This window comes from Chiloscyllium plagiosum, unplaced genomic scaffold (genome assembly GCF_037043375.1).
Source record: "Chiloscyllium plagiosum isolate Xiang-an unplaced genomic scaffold, Cpla_swu_hap1 HiC_scaffold_37, whole genome shotgun sequence".
NCBI classification, from domain to species: domain Eukaryota; kingdom Metazoa; phylum Chordata; class Chondrichthyes; order Orectolobiformes; family Hemiscylliidae; genus Chiloscyllium; species Chiloscyllium plagiosum.
In genome coordinates this window covers 2973905-2992896 of record NW_028270175.1, presented here as the reverse complement: position 1 = coordinate 2992896, position 18992 = coordinate 2973905, and the positions used below count along the sequence as shown (strand labels likewise).

General features: G+C 41.7%; 2 protein-coding genes across 4 annotated transcripts in view; one reads left to right on the top strand and one right to left on the bottom strand.

Moving 5' to 3' along the window:
* Nucleotides 1-411, bottom strand: part of LOC148139743 (uncharacterized) — a 40609-nt gene extending 40198 nt beyond the window's left edge. The window contains exon 1 of the mRNA XM_087980173.1: nt 356-411. Within this exon, the coding sequence (XP_087836299.1) occupies nt 356-411 (56 nt within the window). The remainder of the gene's footprint in view (nt 1-355) is intronic.
* Nucleotides 412-12344: 11933 nt separating this feature from the next.
* Nucleotides 12345-18992, top strand: part of LOC122540120 (coiled-coil domain-containing protein 27-like) — a 53847-nt gene continuing 47199 nt past the window's right edge. For 2 of the 3 annotated variants that reach the window (XM_087980699.1, XM_087980697.1), the window contains exons 1-2: nt 12376-12476; nt 13376-13449. The gene's annotated coding sequence lies outside the window, so the exon portion shown is untranslated. Of the gene's footprint in view, nt 12477-13349; nt 13450-18992 lie in introns of all 3 variants that reach the window. The other variant, XM_087980698.1, reaches the window with a different exon arrangement.

The following is an 18992-nucleotide window of genomic DNA, read 5'->3' as shown; positions in this document are numbered from 1 at the left end:
ATCACTGTGTGAAAAAGATTTTTCTTACATCAGATTTGCTTCTTTTGCAGGTCACTTCAAATCTCTGCTGTCTCATTCCTATTCCTTTTACAAGCAAGAAAAGCTTCTCTTTATTTACTCATCTAGCCCGCTCATGATTTTGAAAATCTCCAACAACTCTCCTCTCAGCTGTCTCCTCTCCCAAGGAGAACAGTCCCAACTTCTTCAATCTATCCTCATCACTGAAGTTCTTCAACCCTGGACCATTCCTATTAGTCACTTCTGCACTCTCTCCCATGTGTTCACATCCTTCCTATAATGTGCCTCCCGGAGCTGTACTCCTATATTGGGCCTGAGGGGAGCCCAGAGCTCTCACCTGGTTGGCAGTGGGCAGGCTGCAGTATCTCTGGGGTTGTTAACTGTGCTCTGCATTCTCACCAAAAGCTACAGCCTGAGGCCTGTTTTCTCAGCCTCATTGTCATCTTTTGCTTCAATAGAGAAACAAGGTCAATTTGCACCAACACAGAAATGGCATTATTGCTGCAACCAATGAGGAGGACTCATAGCTGAAGAGAACGTTCCCTTTATACTCCCATATTCCTCACTGCAGGAAATCTTATTAAACATTTCACCATGCAAAATATTGACCTCTTATCAGACACACATTGACAGGATGTTAAAACATTGGGAGAATTAGACTCAGAAGAGTATTGGAATGAAAGTTCAATTTTCTGTTCAGTATTACAGAATAGCTCAGATTAATGAAGAGTGTTAGTTTTCCACTCAGTTCAATGCTGTTTGAGAGTCAATCAGCTCCCTACAATGTGAAGTTCAAAACTAAAATTGCTCATAGTTTTGAAATGCAATGAAATAGAAACAATCACCCGAAAGGCGATGATTCCATTACACACCTCATGATTAGATTAGATTACTTACCGTGTGGAAACAGGCCCTTCGGCCCAACATGTCCACACCGCCCCGCCGAAGCGTAACCCAGACCCATTCCCCTACATTTACCCCTTCACCTAACACTACGGGCAATTTAGCATGGCCAATTCACCTAACCTGCACATATTTTGGACTGTGGGAGGAAACCGGAGCACCCGGAGGAAACCCACGCAGACAAGGGGAGAATGTGCAAACTCCACACAGTCAGTCGCCTGAGGCGGGAATTGAACCCGCGTCTCTGGTGCTGTGAGGCAGCAGTGCTAACCACTGTGCCACCCATGGCTTTGTCTGGAGTTGAAACATAAATTGTAACAGGTCAATGGTTAATTTCCTGCTTTGTGTCTATTCACTGCCCCCAGTCATAGTATTTGACCCCATCAGTTTATTCAAGACCCTAACTACTCACTGTGAGAAAAAGATTTTTCTTACGTCAGATTTTCCTGTTTTGCAGAGCAGTTTAAATCTATGCTGTCTCATTCTTATTCCTTTTACAAGTGGGAAGAGCTTCTCTTTATCTACTCATCTAGTCCGCTCATGATTATGACCCTAGTCATAACCCCCACAATCCAAAGATGTGCAGGTTAGGTAAATTGGTCATGCTAAATTGCCCATAGTGTTCAGGGATGTGTTGGTTAGGTGTATTAGTCTGGGGTAGATGTAAGGGAATTGGTCTGAGTGGGTTACTCTTCGGAGGGTCGGTGTGGACTTGTTGGGCTGAAGGGCCTGTTTCCACACTGAAGGGATTCTATTCTATTCTATTTTCTTCTATTTCCAAACCTGCCTCAATCGATCTTGGCATTGGGAGATAGGGTTAAAAGCAGCTTCATTTGGTCATCCCGCTCACTACCCAAATAACACCATGACAAAATGTCAATCTATGTGCATCTGGTGTTAGGAGCAGGGACACACTGGGGAAATGGTACCCTCCCCCCAGCTGGAGGACTCGCAATGGCTCATTGTGATCTGTCCTAAAATGCTGACATTACACAGGTTAATCATGAGACCAGGGAAAGAACTAGGGAACAAGGGGGAGGAACTTGTTCTGGGAGATGATTTGTCAAGGGATCTTGGTCAGGTGGGGGAATAAGAGAGTTACCAGCAAGACAGAGAGACATATTTGCTGGGGGAGAAATGGTCGCCCTACTTTAGAAATGATATAATTATACTAGAAAGAGTGCAGAAAAGATTTACTACGGTGTTACCTGGACTGGAAGGTTTAAGTTATAAGGGGAGGCTGGATAGGCTGGGATGTTTTTCTTTGTAGCGTAGGAGACTGATGTATGACCTTATTGAAGTTTATAAAATCATGAGAGGTAAAGATAAAGTAAATAGCCAATAGCTTTTCCCCATGGTAGGGGAGTCTAAACTAGAGGGCATAGGTTTAAGGTGAGAGGTGAGAAAGGGTTCAGAGTGGCAACTTTTTCACACAGAGAGTGGTGAGTGTTGGGAACAGGCTGCCAGAGGTAGTGGTGGAAGCAAGTGCAATTTCATCATTTAAGAAACATTTAGACAGGTATATGGATGGGATGGGGGACGGAGGGATATGGACCAAACACCGGCAAATGGGACTAGTTTAAATTGTGAAAATGGGTGGCATGGACAAGTTGGGCTGAAGGGCCTGTTTCCATGCTGTAGGCTTCTATGACTTTATGACTCTAAATGAAGAGTGCTAATCTGAATTTATATAAAATGACAGAAATTTAATCCGAATTAGGAAGTGGCATCAAATACCTCTTAATGTAGGATTACAAACACACAACTTAGGAACAAGAGGAGACTATTCGGTGGCTCGTGCCTACTGCACCATTCAATTTGGCCACAAATGATCTGATTTTGGTCTGTAATCCCATGATAATGAAGAACCTATCGACCTCAGCCTTCAAACTATTCAGTGATGTCCACATCCACTGTTCTGAGGAGGAGGATTCCAAAGATTCGCAGTCCCTTCAAAGAGAAATATTCCTCCTGTTCTCTGTCTTAAATGGAATTTACTCTGATTGTTTTAATACTGCCATCTCTTCCTTCTCTACAAGGGGTTTCATCATTTTAGCATCCATCCAGTCAATCCCCGAGGATCATTTTTTTCAATAAGATTATTCGTGTAAACTCCAATGGATGCAAGCTAACCTGTGCAATCTTTCTTCATAAGATAATCTTCTCATTCCACGTATCTGCTGAGTGTACCTTCTCTGAACTGCTTCTAAAGTGTTTCCAATTTTTTGTGATTCGTTGCCCAGCCAGGACTCCCCCCTTTACCTCATATCTCTGCAATCTCTTTCTGGTTAAATAATTTGCTGATTCTCTATTCTTCCTGTCAAAATGGACAAGTTTACATTTCCCACATTATAGTCCATCTGCCAAATTTATGCCCACTCACTTAAGCTCTTTATTTCCGTTTTCAGACTCCTGATGTCTTCTTCACAACTCACTTTCCTCTTTGTCTTTGTATCAATAGAAAATGTAGCTACCGTATACTCAATTCCTTTATCCAAGTCATTAAATATGAATAAAAGTTGGGTTCCTGTCTGTGATCACTGTAACATTCCACTCCCCTCATCACAAAAATGAAATTTATGCCAATTTCTGCTCCCTATGAGCTAATCAATCCTCTCTCAATGTGCTAATATGTTATCCCCTACACCCATGAGCTCTTTTTATCTCATAATCTTTGATGTGACACTTTCCCAAATGCCTTCTGAGAATCTCACGACAGCACATCCAAAAGGTCCCCTTTTTCTATGTGGTTTGTTATTTCCTCAAAGAATTCCAATAAATTAGTTAAAGATGATTTTTCTTTCACAAGCCCATGTTGACTCTGCCCAAAACCAATGGGATTTTCTAAATTCCCTGCTTTGTCCCCCTTAATAATACATGACAGTATTTCCCCGACGATAGAAATTAGGCTAAGCACACTACAGTGTCCTCCTTTCTTGAATAGAGGAGTCACATTCACTTTTTTCCAAACTAAGTGGGACCTTATCAGACTTTAGGGAGTATTGAAAATTTCAAACCAGTGCATCCACTATCATGAATACATAGTCAGGGAACAGACACTGTTCCCTGTAGCAAGGATCGAGAGTCCGGAAGGAAGGTTGTGCTGCCTGCCTGGTGCCTAGGTTCCAAGTATCTCATCTGGGCTGGACAGGAATTTGGAGAGGGAGGGGAAAGATTCAGCTGTCGTGGTCCATGTAACTACCAATGATATTAGTAGAAAGAGATAAAAAGTTCTGATGAGGGAATATGAGCAGCTAGGGATTACACTAAAAAGCAAAACCAAAAATGTAATAATCTCCTGACTACTATGTGTACAAATTGGCACAAGATCAACAAGATTAAAGAGGTAATTGCGTGGCTCAAAGATTGTTGTGGGAGAAATGGGTTTGAATTCATGTGACACTGGCACCATTACTGGGAAAGAGGGAGCTGTTCCAATGGGATGGGCTCCACCTGAATCCTGCTGGTGAATCACATAATGGCAGTTATGGATAGGGTTTTAAACTAAATTTAGAAAGGGGGGATTCAGTTGCATGGAAAATTATAGAATCAAAGTTAAAGGAAGGTAAAAGGAAGAGAGACAGAATGTGTGAATGTCATACTGTACCAAAGAACCCTGAAAGTGGATGGAAAAATGCAAATAGGGTTTGCATTTTAATGCGTGAAGCATTTGAAATAAAATAGATGAACTGACCGTGCAAATCAAGGGTTAATATGATTTCATAGCCATTACAGAAACATAGTTAGAAGGAGATCAAAACTGGGTACTTAACACTCAGGAATATTTGCCTTTTCAGAGAGACAGGAGGGATGGAAAAGATAGTGATGCAGCACTGTTAATGAGAGGTGGAATAAGGACAGCTATGAGAGATGATCTTGGTTTGGATGATGTAGAGTTCATCTAAGCAGAAGTAAAAAACAACAAGGGAAAGAAGACATTAGTAGGAGTGGTGTAAAGATTCCTAAACAGGAGCCAAGGGAAAGGCTATAGATCAACATTATAAGAACATGAAAAAGTAACAGAAAAAGATTATGGTGACTTTAATCATCATGTTGATTGGGTTAATCAATTGGAACGGGTACCTATGATTACAAATTCATAAAATGCATTAGGGACAGTTTCCTGGAGCAAATGTCATGGAGCCAATCAACATACAGGCTGTCCCAGATCTGGTCATGGGTAATGAGGCAAGTTTAATAAATGGCAACTGAGTTTTAAAAATCCCATCGGAAACAGTGACCATAACATGATAGAACTTAATATTCAGTTTGAGAGTGAGAAACATGGGTCAGAAACAAGTGTGTTCAACTTAAAGAGAGTTACAATGAAATGATGATAGAGTTAGCTAAAGTGAACTGGGTGGATAGATTAGCATGAATGACGATAAGCAAGCAGTGGCAGATATTTAAGGTGGCAATCCATGACTCTCAGTAAAAATACATCCCAGTTAGGAGGAAAGATTGTAACAGAGGGGTAAGCCAACCATGGCTAACAGAGGAAGTTAAGGACTGTATTAAGTTGAAAGAAAAAACATAGAAGGAGGTGAAAGTCAGTGAGAGCCCTGAAGACTGGGATGAATTCATAATCCAGAAAAGAAAAGACTTAAAAAGATAATGAAGACAAAGAAAATATACTAATGGTAAACTAATGAAGAATATCAAAATTGACAATAACAGCTCCTATAAATATATAAAAAGGAAGAGGGAGTCAAAGTGAATGTAGGCCCCTTAGAAAATGAATCAGGGAGGTGATTTTTGGGGGACAAGGCAATGTCAGAGGAGTTAAACAGATATTTTGTCACACTCTTTATAGTGGAAATTATTTCAAACATCCCATTTAACACTAAAGAATACAGGGGAGGAATTTGGTACCATCACTATCACTAAAGATGTAGTATTGACAAACTAATAGAGCTATAATAACATAGGTCCCCTGGCCCTACTGGCTTGCATCCAAGGATCCTAAAACAGGTAGTTACAGATATAGTGGATGCATTGTAAGAATTTTCCAAAACTGGTTGGATTCTGTTGAAGTAACAAAGGATTGGGAAACTGCTCACATGAAACCCCTAATCAAAAGGGAGAGAGACATAATGTAGGTTAACTCCAGGCTGATTATGCTGATATCCATTATAGGAAAAGCATAGGTATCAGTTATGAAGGAAATAATAGGAGAACATTTGGAAAATGATAATCTAATCCGAGTCAGAGTGGCTTCATGAAAGGGAAACCTTGTCTAACTAATTTATTAGAGTTTTTTGTGGAAGTCTCAACCAGAGTGAATAGAGGGGAGCAGTAGATGTGTTGTATTTGGAATTCCAGAAGGCAATCAACAAGGTACATCACCAAAGTCATAAGGTAAGAGCCCAAGATGTTGTAGGTAGGACATTGGCGTGAAGAAAGAATTGCCTAATGGGCAGGAAATAGCAAGTAGGGATAAAGGGATCCTTTTCAGATTGGCAATCTGTGCCCAGCAGGGATCAGCGCTGGGATTATTTACAATAAATAGTAATGACTTGGAGGTAGAAAGTAAATGTACTGCAGCCAAATTTGCAGACGACACACAAAAATAGGTGGAAAGAAAAGTTGCAAATGGGATAGAAATTGTTTAAAGAGAGATATTGATAGGTTAAATAATGGACTAAAATATTGGCAAATGGGATAGAAGGTGGGAAAATGCAAAGTTGTTCATTTTGGAAGGATGAACAAAAGAATAGAATATTATTTAAATAGAGAAAACTGCAGAAAGCTGCAACACAAAGGACTTGGTGGGGTGGGGGGGACAGGTGCAGCAGGTAATCAGGAAGGCTCATGGAATGTTGGCCATTATTTCAAGGGGTTGGAATATAAGACTAGGGAAGTCTTCCTACAACTGTACAAAGTCGAAAAGTGTGGTGCTAGAAAAGCACAGCAGGTCAAGGAGTAGGAGAGTCGATGTTTCGGGCATAAGCCCTTCATCAGTGCTTTTCCAGCACCACATGCTTCGACTCTGATCTCCAGCATCTGCAGACCTCACTTTTTCCTAGTACCTGAAACTGTACAAGGAGCTAGTGAGACCACATCTGGGACACTATGAGCAGTGTTGGTTTCCTTATTTAAGGAAAAATATGATTCCATTGAAGTCAGTTCACAGAAGGTTCAACTGGGATGATCCCAGTATGGGGGAATTGTCTTTTGAGCAAATGCTAAACAGGTTGGAGCTGTACTCACTAGAGTTTAGAAGCATGAAAGGTGATAGAACATAGAACATAGAACATAGAAAAATACAGCGCAGTATAGGCCCTTTGGCCCTCGATGTTGCGCCGATCCAAGCCCACCTAACCTACACTAGCCCACTATCCTCCATATGCCTATCCAATGCCCGTTTAAATGCCCATAAAGAGGGAGAGTCCACCACTGCTACTGGCAGGGCATTCCATAAACTCACGACTCGCTGAGTAAAGAATCTACCCCTAACATCTGTCCTATACCTACCACCCCTTAATTTAAAGCTATGCCCCCTCGTAATAGCTGACTCCATACATGGAAAAATGTTCTCATGGTCAACCCTATCTAAACCCCTAATCATCTTGTACACCTCTATCAAGTCACCCCTAAACCTTCTTTTCTCCAATGAAAACAACCCCAAGTGCCTCAGCCTTTCCTCATACGATCTTCCTACCATACCAGCCAACATCCTGGTAAACCTCCTCTGCACCCGTTCCAGTGCCTCCACATCCTTCCTATAGTATGGCGACCAAAACTGCACACAATACTCCAGATGCGGCCGCACCAGAGTCTTATACAACTGCAACATGACCTCAGGGCTCTGGAACTCAATTCCTCTACCAATAAAAGCCAGTACGCCATATGCCTTCATTACCGCACTATTTACCTGGGTGGCAACTTTCAGAGATCTGTGTACATGACACCAAGATCCCTCTGCTCATCCACACTACCAAGTATCCGACCATTAGCCCAGTACCCCATCTTTTTGTTACTCTTACCAAATTGAATCACCTCACACTTACCTACATTGAACTCCATTTGCCACCTTTCTGCCCAGCTCTGCAACTTATCTATATCCGCTGTAACCTGACACATCCTTCCTCACTGTCAACCACTCCACCGACTTTCGTATCATCCGCAAACTTGCTCACCCAACCTTCTATCCCCTCCTCCAGGTCATTTATAAAAATGACAAACAGCAATGGTCCCAAAACAGATCCTTGCGGAACACCGCAAGTAACTGCACTCCAAGATGAACCTTTACCATCAACTACTACCCTCTGTCTTCTTCCAGCCAGCCAACTCCTAATCCAAACCTCCAACTCATCCTCAATGCCATACCTCCGTATATTTTGCAGTAGCCTACCATGGGGAACCTTATCAAATGCCTTACTAAAATCCATATACACCACATCTACCGCTTTACCCTCGTCTACCTCCTTAGTCACCTTCTCAAAGAATTCAATAAGGTTTGTGAAGCACGACCTGCCCTTCACAAAACCATGCTGACCATCCTTGATCACATTATTCCTATCCAGATGTTCATAAATCCTATCCCTTACAATTCTCTCTAAGACTTTGCCCACAACAGAAGTGAGACTCACCGGCCTATAGTTACTAGGGTTATCCCTACTCCCCTTCTTGAACAAGGGAACCACATTTGCTATCCTCCAGTCTTCTGGCACTACTCCTGTAGACAACGAGGACATAAAAATCAAGGCCAATGGCTCTGCAATCTGATCTCATTGAAACATATAGAATTCTTAAAGGGCTTGACAGGGTAAATGTTGAGAGGTTGTTTACCCCTGTGGCAGAGTCTAGGACCGGACAGAATAGTCTGAGAATAAAGGCACACCAATTGAAGACTAAGATGAGGAGGAATTTCTTCTCTCAGAGGGTTGTGAGTCTTTGGAACTCCTTGTCACAGAGAGAGCTGTGGGGGCAGAGTCCCTGTGGACATTTAAGGCTGAGATAGAGAGACTCCTGATCAGTTAGGGAATCAAGAGTTACTGGGAAAATGCAGGAATGTTATTATGATGAATGGTGGAAAAGGCTCAAGGGGTGGAATGGCCTACTCCTGTTCCTATTTCTTATTGTTTTATGGTCTTAACACATTAGATATGAGTCGAAACAATACTGAGTATAGTGAGTACACACTCATACTCTGAGAAATAATTTCTGATTAAGAATTTTTAATTATCCTGAAATGCATAAAAATCACCTGAGTGTTTGTGAATTAAAGACCCATTGTCACAAGTGGTCTTTTTTTAACATTACCCAGTATGTACTGACTATACCTGACATGAAGGTAAGTGCGAGTTATTCATCTCTCAGTGTAAATGTGTTTTATTCACCTGCTCCTTCGCAGCCTGTATACCTGTGAAAAACTGGTCCTTGAGAAGCATAATATTTAAACCATGCAATCTGTTTAAGATCAGAACCCGAGACAGCAATACTGAACGTAACATTTCCTCCAACTGTTTTTGTTATCAGACAAGTTTGAGGTTCAGTTCTGTTGCAAATCCCCTCGTCAGAAACCGTAATTATTTCATCAGGTTCTAGATACAGAAAAAAAATAAATCAAATCATAAGAAGTGAACTCATCGACATCTTGAAGTTACAAATTTCTTATAGTGAGGTTACCATGAATGTTATTTTGCTGGCATTTTGCCTGTGGTCTCTAGGTTCAAGGTCAGTTCAGACTGACAGAAACTGAATGTCAGCCAATATCCCAGGATGGAAGCATTTGCAGAGGGTTCGTTCAGCTTTGAGTGAGGGGGTCTTGAAGCACAGTACTAGTGTCCCTATCTCTGAACCGGGAGGTCTGAATTCAAGTCCAACCTGCTCCAGAAATGTGTAATCACATCTCTAAATAGGTTGATTAGAAAATATTTTCAGTTTGGATGGTGATGGCATGAATTTAAAATCCCTCTTGTTTCTACACTGATACACATGAATTCGACAACCTTATTAAGTGAGGCTGCAAAATAGACAAGGCACAAAATGGAAAGGTTTTACTGTGCAGTGACTTTGCTGAGGTTGCAGTGACTTTGCTGAGGTTGGACTCAAAATGCACTGTTGGAGCAGAATTACAGGAACTACACTCTGCATTGTAGCAGTGACTACACTTCAAAAGTCCTTCATAACTGTGAAACACATTGAGATTTTTAAAAATTCATTCATGGGACTTGAGTACCACTGGCTCGGGTGGCATTTGTTATTCATCTCATAACTGACCACCTAAGGCACTATGTAAATGCAAGACTTTCTTTCAGCCAATGACCAAGCTCCTGAGCTGATGCTGATGAAGCATTCTGTGATTCTATAGTGCCCCACCTTCATGAACACCAAACTGAAAAGTGAAGTCCAGATTAAGTAGATATTACCGAATTGCTATATAAGAAATGGAAGTTGCCCTAGCTAATAATGGGTGGCACAGTGGCTCAGTGATTAGCACTGCTGCCTCACAGCACCAGGATCCCAGGTTCAATTCCAGCCTTGGGCAACTGTCTGTGTGGAGTTTGCACATTCTCCTCATGTCTGTGTGGGTTTCCTCCCACAGTCCAAAGATGTGCAGGTCAGGTGAATTGGCCATGCTAAATTGCCCATACTGTTAATCAGAGGGGTATGGGTAGGTTACTCGTCGGTGGGGACTTGTTGGGCCAAAGGGCCTGTTTCCACACTGCAGGGAATCTAATCTAATGCTTTCAGACTGCCTGATAATGTTTAGTGTAAAATCTCCTCCCAAATTTGCAAATATAACTAAGTTTGTGCTGGTGAATGTTGGTTTGACATGTTTTGTGTTGAAGGGTTTGGATTGAGAAGATCAAGCGAGACATTGGAAGATACATTTTCACCCCCAGAAAGTCATGTGTGATAATCAGGAGAAGCAGAATGATCCTTTTTTCTTCCCAGGGATTTGGATATTGTAGGTAAGACCAGCAGTTGTTGCCTAATTTCCCTTGAATAAAGTGACCTGCTATGACCATTCCAAAGGACAGTTAAGAGTCAGCCACATTGCTGTGGGTTTGGAGTCACATGGAGGCCTGATCAGGTAAGTGACTCCATATCCACATGAGGATGGCAGATTTCCTTCCCTGACAATCGATGGTAGCTTCATGGCAGCATTACTCAGGCTAGCTTTACATTCTGAATTACTTCATATTATTGTCATTAAATTCCACCTGCGGCCAGAGTGAGATTTGAACCTGTGTTCCAGAGTTTTGGCCTGGCCCTTGCAATTATTAGTCCTATTGCATTACCGAAAGGCTGCTGCCTCCCTATATCTGTAGCTGTAATGTATGACACACCAGCATAATGTTCAGGTCATCGGGTCTGAGACCAAGGGAATTTGTACAATCTGAGATTAGATCTGAAAATACACATTGCCCAGTTCCCCGATGCAGTGTTTAGATTGAACCAACTCTGCTCCAGGTTTTTGGGGTCATGATTCTGATAAATAACTCCTTCAACTAGCAGAGGGTCAGGAAAGCTTCAGTTTCAGGTCATTATGTTTACTAGGAGCATGGGCATCACTGGCTGGGCAAGCATTTATTGCCCATCCCTAGCTACCTTTGAGAAGGTGGGAGTGAAGCTGCCTTCCTGAACTGCTGCAGTTCATCTGCTGTGGGTTGTCCCGCCATGCTGTTAGGAAGAGAATTCCCAGATTCTGATCCAGTGACAGGGAAGGAACAGCAATATATTTCTACTTGGACGGAACTTGCAGGGAGTGGTATTCCCATGAATCTGCTGCCCTTGTCCTTCTAGATGGAAGTGGTTGTGGGTTTGGAAGGTGCTGTTGAAGGAGTTTAGTCAACACATTAATTAAGCAATCTGAACTGTTGCCATTTCCTTCTCCCCACCATTCTCCCAAACTTCTCAGGTTTTCTGGAAGTCAGCAATACATCTTAGGCTTGCATCTTTTAATTTCATTTCAATAATATTTAAATTTAATATTTTTATTCCAATAATATTTGAACTTAAACAACTGCTGACCATTAACTTTCAGTAGTTTGCTTTGCAAATTGTTACTGCATTCAAGATAGCACCTATTGTAATATTCTGTAACATTGTCATACAATTACAAGGAAATGAGACAGTCTGTAATGCCAGTACAATTCACCTCTTTCAGAAATCCAACAATTGAACTAATGAGAGGGACATGGGAATGATGATGAAATTTGATAAGTGCTATGTTATTCTTCTGGGTGAATATATTGTATAATGTGAAATAGCTGTTGTAAATTTATCTCCACATTGCACATGGAAGCAGTCTTGGTTCAGAGTTTAATTATTGTTCACCTCTTTCTGCACAGATCAGTTAACTCACCGAAATGCTACACCGGCAACTCATTTCTTTTTAAACACTAGATCCTTCCCACTAACGTCATTACCCTGCTGTGGTGTGATCTTACCTTGGCAGTTGTTAATTCCATCTCCAGTGTAACCTGGCAGGCACTGACAGTAAAATAACTGTGTCACCAAATCCAGACGACAAATCGCTCTCTCGTGACATTGGATTTTTCTGTAACTGCACTCACTTTGGAATGGATCTGCAAAACAAGCGAGTAATGATTTGATTTTGTAATTGCATGTCAATGGAGGATTAGGAATCTCTCAGTTATTACCTTTTTTTCTGAGGACAATGTGATGAAGACTGTGCTTTTTAAATTTATTTTTCTGCATTTTTGATTGTGGACTGAAATGGGAAAAGGACTATATTAAAAACTAAGGGTTGTAGAATGGATTTTCTGCTTTTTTAAAAAGCAAGTTATCTGACACTCATTTGCAAGTACTGTTTACACAACTGCTTGTTCAAACAGTGGGGGAGTTACAGCAGATGAGCTGGAACCAGGGAGTATGTATGACAGGAGATTTGGCCAGCAACAAGTAGCTTATTGGTCTATGGAGTGGTGACCGCTTGTTAATGTGAAAGGCTTTCTGCCTGCCAGAAACTATGATTGGCTCGCAGGTAGCTCAACAGGTTATGGGTGTGAACAATATGGTGGGAAGCCAATGGACCCCCCAGAAAGGCAGTAAAGAAAACCTATAACCTGCAGAAAGCCATTTTTTTTCCCTTACCAAGTGCTGTGGTTTTTAACTAATAAGTCAGAGACTTAATAATTTGTGAACCAGTCACTCTGTGCCTCCTACAAGGAAATGGAAAGTAGTTGTGGAAGAGAGATTGAAAATCAGCGAGTCCTGACAAGCAAAAGGATCATTTCAATGAACCCTGTGACACGGGCCCATTGCATTTTCTTCACTGTTTTCCTTCCATCCATAACACCAATATTTTTGGTCCACTTGTCTGTCTGTGTTTGGGAAGGAGGAGTTTATAACAGGTTAGAGTTTTAAATAGAAGAGTTATATCTCGATGGTTTATGATTGTTTACCTGTGGCTAGAATCTACTTTTTTGTAACAAATAATGATTCTTGTTAAGTGCAGAAACCTGGTCTCTCCTTTCAGTTAATCTGGGTCTGAAAAGCCATTGCCACTGTGGGACAGAGTATGAGACAGAGTGTGAACTGGTGAGAGGGCAGGTAAGAGTTTTACATTTGAAAAGTTTATCTTGTATAAAATCCAGGACTGCTAGATTTCACTTAAAGTTACTGTTACAAATCTAAAGTATCTGGTACAGGACTAATCATGCAAATTGAGGCCTCTGCTACAGCCAATTAAGTAACTGGCTTCACTGGTTAACTGTGGGCGTCCTCTTGTGGTGCAGTAGTAGTGTCCCTACCCCTGGTACAGGAGGTCCAGGTTCAAGTCCCACCTGTCCCAGAGGTGTGTCAGGACATCATTTTTTTATTAAAAAGGAACTGGTTAATTATGGGGGCCCTCCTGTTGCACAGTGGTAAGTCTCTATCCCTGGTCCAGGAGGCCTGGGTTCAAGTCCCACCTGCTTCAGAGGTTTGCAATAACATCTCTGAACAGGTTGATTAGAAAAATAGGTTAAATAAAACTGACGAACTATGTGGGAAGGTTGCTCAATTGTGTGTGATAACACTTCTGGTCGGAAAGTAAAAAAACAACTGGTTAATTATTTGCAGGTACATTGGTTAATTGAAACATGGCTGATTTAAAGCTGGTGGATTACAGACGAACAAGTAACATGGGTGATTTGGTGACCGGTTAAAAAAAATGTTTAGTTATGTGTGAAAGCACTTCTGGCAGTTTTTTATAAAATAAAAAAACTGGATAACTGGCCTATCGGAAGTGTAGTATAAATTAAGAACAGCTAAGTATTCTGTCACAGAGTAATCAGGTGCATATAGGTAACTTTGCAAGTTTGGTGAATGGGAAATTTAGTGAAAGGGAGGGGAGAGGTGCGCTTCTCCCTTTTCTTTCTGTATCTTCAGCATCAAGACCAGGGAACAAAAAGCTGTTCAACAGGGGAAGTCTTTAAAATAGTCAAACAGATATTGTAGAGAAAACATAAGATCATCAAGTCTGCCTGGTAAACAATAGGGGAACAAGTGATGATGTTGGCAAGTAGGACCTAGTGAACATTCCTACTGTGTCAGACTTTAAAGCAAACAGTGGCCTTTTGGTTACAATAAGTACTTAAAGTATTAGGACTAAGGTAAGATCCCCGATGCATATCGTCAAACTAGAGAAGGTAAACAGAAAAAAAAATTGATGCATAAGTCATGGTAGAGCAGCTTGTTCAAGTGGGATACTCCTCCTGTACAATGTGGGACATCAGGGATGTCCAGTGTTGGGGGTGACGTGTACATGAACTGTCTCCAGCTGCAATTTCTGGAAAACTATGTTTCCAATCTGGATTAGTTGCATCTCTTTGTGAATAACATGTTAGGGGAAGGGGATGGTCACAATACAACTAAAGACACTCAGGCAGAAAGGAAATGAGTGACCAACAGACAGAGTAAATGAACCAGGCAGATAGGGCAGGAGTTCCCCTGGGGGTTAGCTGCCTCTCAAACAGATTTTCTGGACAAGTGGTTTCTCTAGGAAATGTAGCAAGAGCTATATCTGCGGCTCCAATAGTGACTCAGCCTCAGAGCAGAGGGAAAAGAATGAGCTGCCAGAGGAAATGGTGGAGGCTGCTCCAATTGCAACATTTAATAGGCATCTGGATGGGTACATGAATAGGAAGGGTTTGGAGGGATATGGGCCGGGTGCTGCCAGGTGGGACTAGATTGGGTTGAGATATTTGGTCAGCATGGACGGGTTGGACTGAAGGGTCTGTTTCTGTGTTGTACATCTCTCTGACTCTATGAGTGGGAGTGTAATGGTAATAGGCGATGGCACAATAAGGGGAGCAGACAGACGTCTCTATGGCTGCAAGTGTGACATCAAGATCTACCATGACTTATGCAGTCTCCCAGATGCCAGGGTCAAGGATATCACTGGGAGGCTGCAGAACATCTGAATGGAGAAAGACAACAGCCAGAGTATGTGGCACTAATGAAAATGGTAAGAAGAGGGATAAGGTTCGGCAAATAGAATATAGGGATTTAGGAAATAAATTAAGAGGCCGGAAGTCAAAGGTAGTAATCTCAGAATTCTAGAACCAGGGGTCACAATCTGAGGATACGGGTACAGTTGGTTCTTCTATAACATGCATTTCTTCAACGGGAATTGGCTATAACGCTATTGAAAAATTTAAACCATTACAGAGAAGCTTTGAGGGACATGGGCAGGGAGTATTTCATTCGGCTAATCAAATTCCAGATAATCAAATGCCGGATAACATTGTTTAGCCAAGCATTGGGACCTTGCTATCTTGCCGGATAATCCGATATTCAGATAATCAAATACCGGATAATTGAGGTTCCTCAGGATTTATAGAATGTGAACTTTCCTTACTTGTGTTGGCTATAACACAATTCCGGTCCCTTTGGTTCAAATGGTGCTGCTATTACGCAATTTTCTTCTAACGCGGGATCACATGGGAATGGAGCTATCGTGTTACATCAGATCAGACTGTAAACCATTTAGGTCTGAGGTGGGGAGAATTCTTTTCACTCAGAGTGGGGAGCCTGTGGAATTCTCCGCCACAGAGGTCAAGACATTGAATGTTTTTAAGAAGGAGTTAGATATAGTTCTTAGGGCTAAAGGGATCAAAAAAATTGTGAGAGAAAAGCAGGAACAGGGTAGAGAGTTAAATGATCAGCCCTGATCATATTGAATGGTGGAACAGGCTCAAAGGGCTGAATGGCCTTCTCCTGCTCCTATTTTCCTGTGTTTTACTACCATGTGCTAGTGAAATCAGGAATGGGAGGAGAGATCAGTTGAATGCCTAGCTAGAGAGCCGCGTAAGAGGGAAGGATTTAGATTCTTGAGGAATTGGGGCCAATTCTGGGAAAAATAAAATTGGTGCACAACCTGAATGGGTTCTCCCAACAGGACCAGAACCAATATCCTCACAGGAGCATTAGCGAGTATTGTGGGGAAGGTTAAACTAGGATGGACGGGAGACTGGAAACTCAAGTATGGAGACAAGAGTGAATGAAACAAAAATGGAAATAAAAGTAAAAAGTAAAGGAGGAACACGGGGAAAACTAGGTCTATCAGAAAACAGGGTTGGATTGGAACATAAAGTGTGTAACATGTTAAGAAAAGCCAAATCTAAAGGCATTATGTATCAATACACACAGCATTCACTATAAGGTAGATAAATAAAGGGCACAATAGATATAAGTAGGTACGACATGACTGCAAGGTGAGCAAGACTGGGAGCTGAGCTTCCAAGGTATTCAATCTTTTGAAAGAAAGATAATAAAGGAAAAGGAGGTGGGATAACATTGTTATTGAAAGACAAAGGCAAGCAACAGTAAGAAAGGATATTTGTGCAGGAAATCTATGTGTGAAATCAGTCTGGTGCTAAGAAGCAACACAAGGGGCAGAACACAGGAATGAGAGTTCTCTAGAGTCCTGGGGGTCCTTGTACATCAGCCACTAAAAACAATGATGTAGATACAATAAGCAGTTAAGAAGGCAAATGATATGTTGGCTGTCATTGTAATTGCATGAGCATCAGTCAATCAGCTATTGGTTTGATTTGGACTTGAAGAACATGCTACTTTCTACACTTATTAAAGACAAGACTTCACTACACAGATACTGAGAAATACTTATTCAGTTGACCCAATGAGAACTTTTGGTCAGGGCTTATTTCATGGTTGTTGTCATTGCTGGCAATCACTCACAAACAAGTACAATGTTTACCCAGGCAATTCTGTGTCACTGGGCATGGATTGGGTGGGTCTTTACTATTTCATGGTAAAGATAATCTTCCCCATTTTAAAAACTCTTGTTGGATGACAGATAAAAAAGCTTCTATTATATTTGCTTCTATCTTTGTTTTGGAGAATGCACATTGCTGCAGTAGTTTTATAAACAAAGGACTTTCTGGCAGAGCCAATGGGATTCCTGTCCATATCGTAGAATCATAAGATTTTACAGCAAATGAGTCATTTGTTCCACTGTTTGAGTGAAGGATTAACTTAAATAGACCCACAGCCTGCTCTTTCCCAATAGTCCTGTAAGCATTTCATAAAAATATAAGAAACAGGAAAAAGAGTCGGCCATTCAGTCATATAAACCTTCTATATCACTCAGTGAGATTGTTTTAGAGTCGTAGAGTAATAGAGATGTATAGCACAGAAACAGACCCTTCAGTCCAACTTGTCCATGCCGACCAGATATCCCAACCCAATCTAGTCCCACCTGCCAGCACCCGGCCCATATCTCTCCAAACCCTTCCTATTCATATACCCATCCAAATGCCTTTTAAATGGTGCAATTGTACCAGCCTCCACCACTTCCTCTGCCAGCTCATTCCATACATGTACCACCCTCTGCATGAACAAGTCGCCCTTTAGGTCTCTTTTATATCTTTTCCCTCTCACCCTAAACCTATTTCCTCTAGTTCTGGACTCCCCACCCCAGGGAAAATACTTTGTCTATTTACCCTTTCCGTGCCCCTCATGATTTTATAAACCTCTATAAGGTCACCCCTCAGCCACCTTTAGCTCAATTCCACTTTCCCATATTATCCTGTATCCCTGGAATCTCTTGATGTCCAAAGATTAATCAATACATTTTCTTGAAGATATTCAGTAGCTGTGAGCACAACCCAGTGGGTTTGAGAATTACTGTGAATCTCCACACACATTAATGAAACTAGTGAACCTGGTCTCAGTTTGAAAAGGCCAAGCCCTTGCTCTGAGCCTGTTGTTATAGACTCTGCAGACAGGGGAAGCACGGATCCTCACACCTGCCATCCTCACAGGTAGCTCTTGCATTTTCTTTCAATAGTAAGTGGAGTAGCAGAAAGCATAAGGGACTGTCAAAGAATATAGATAGGGAGATATAGATAGACTGGAGAGTTGGGCAGAAAAGTGGCAGATGGATTTCAATCCAGACAAATGTGAGGTGATGCATTTAGGCAAGTCTAATTCTAGAGCAAATTATACAATGAACGGAAGGGCCTTGGTAAACGTTGATGGGCAGAGAGATCCGGAAGAGTAGGTCCATTGTACCCTGAAGGTTGCTGCACAGGTGGATAGAGTGGTCAAAAAGGCATATAGTATGCTTGCCTTCACTGGACGGGGTATTGAGTATAAGACTGGCAAGTCATGTTAAAATTGTACAGGACGTTGGTTCGGCTGCATTTGGAATACTGTGTACAGAGCTGGTCGCCACATTACCAAAAGGATGTGGACCCTTTGGAGAGGGTGCAGAGAAGGTTTACGAGGATGTTGCCTGGTATGGAAGGTGCTAGTTATGAAGAGAGGTTGAGTAGGTTAGGTTTATTTTCATTAGAAAAAAGGAGATGGGGGGGAGGGAACCTGACTGAGGTTTACAAAATCATGAAGGGTATAAACAGGGTGGATAGAGACAAGCTTTATTCCAGGGTGAAGGATTCCATGAAGAGAGATCACGCATTCAAGGTGAGAGGTGGAAAGTTTAAGGGGGCAAGTACTTCACACAGAGGGTGGAGGGCGTCTGGAAGGCGTTGCTAGCAGAGGTGGTAGAGGCAGGCACGGTAGATTCATTTAAGATGTTTCTGGACAGATGCATGAGTAGGTGGGGAGCAGAGGGATACAGATGCTTA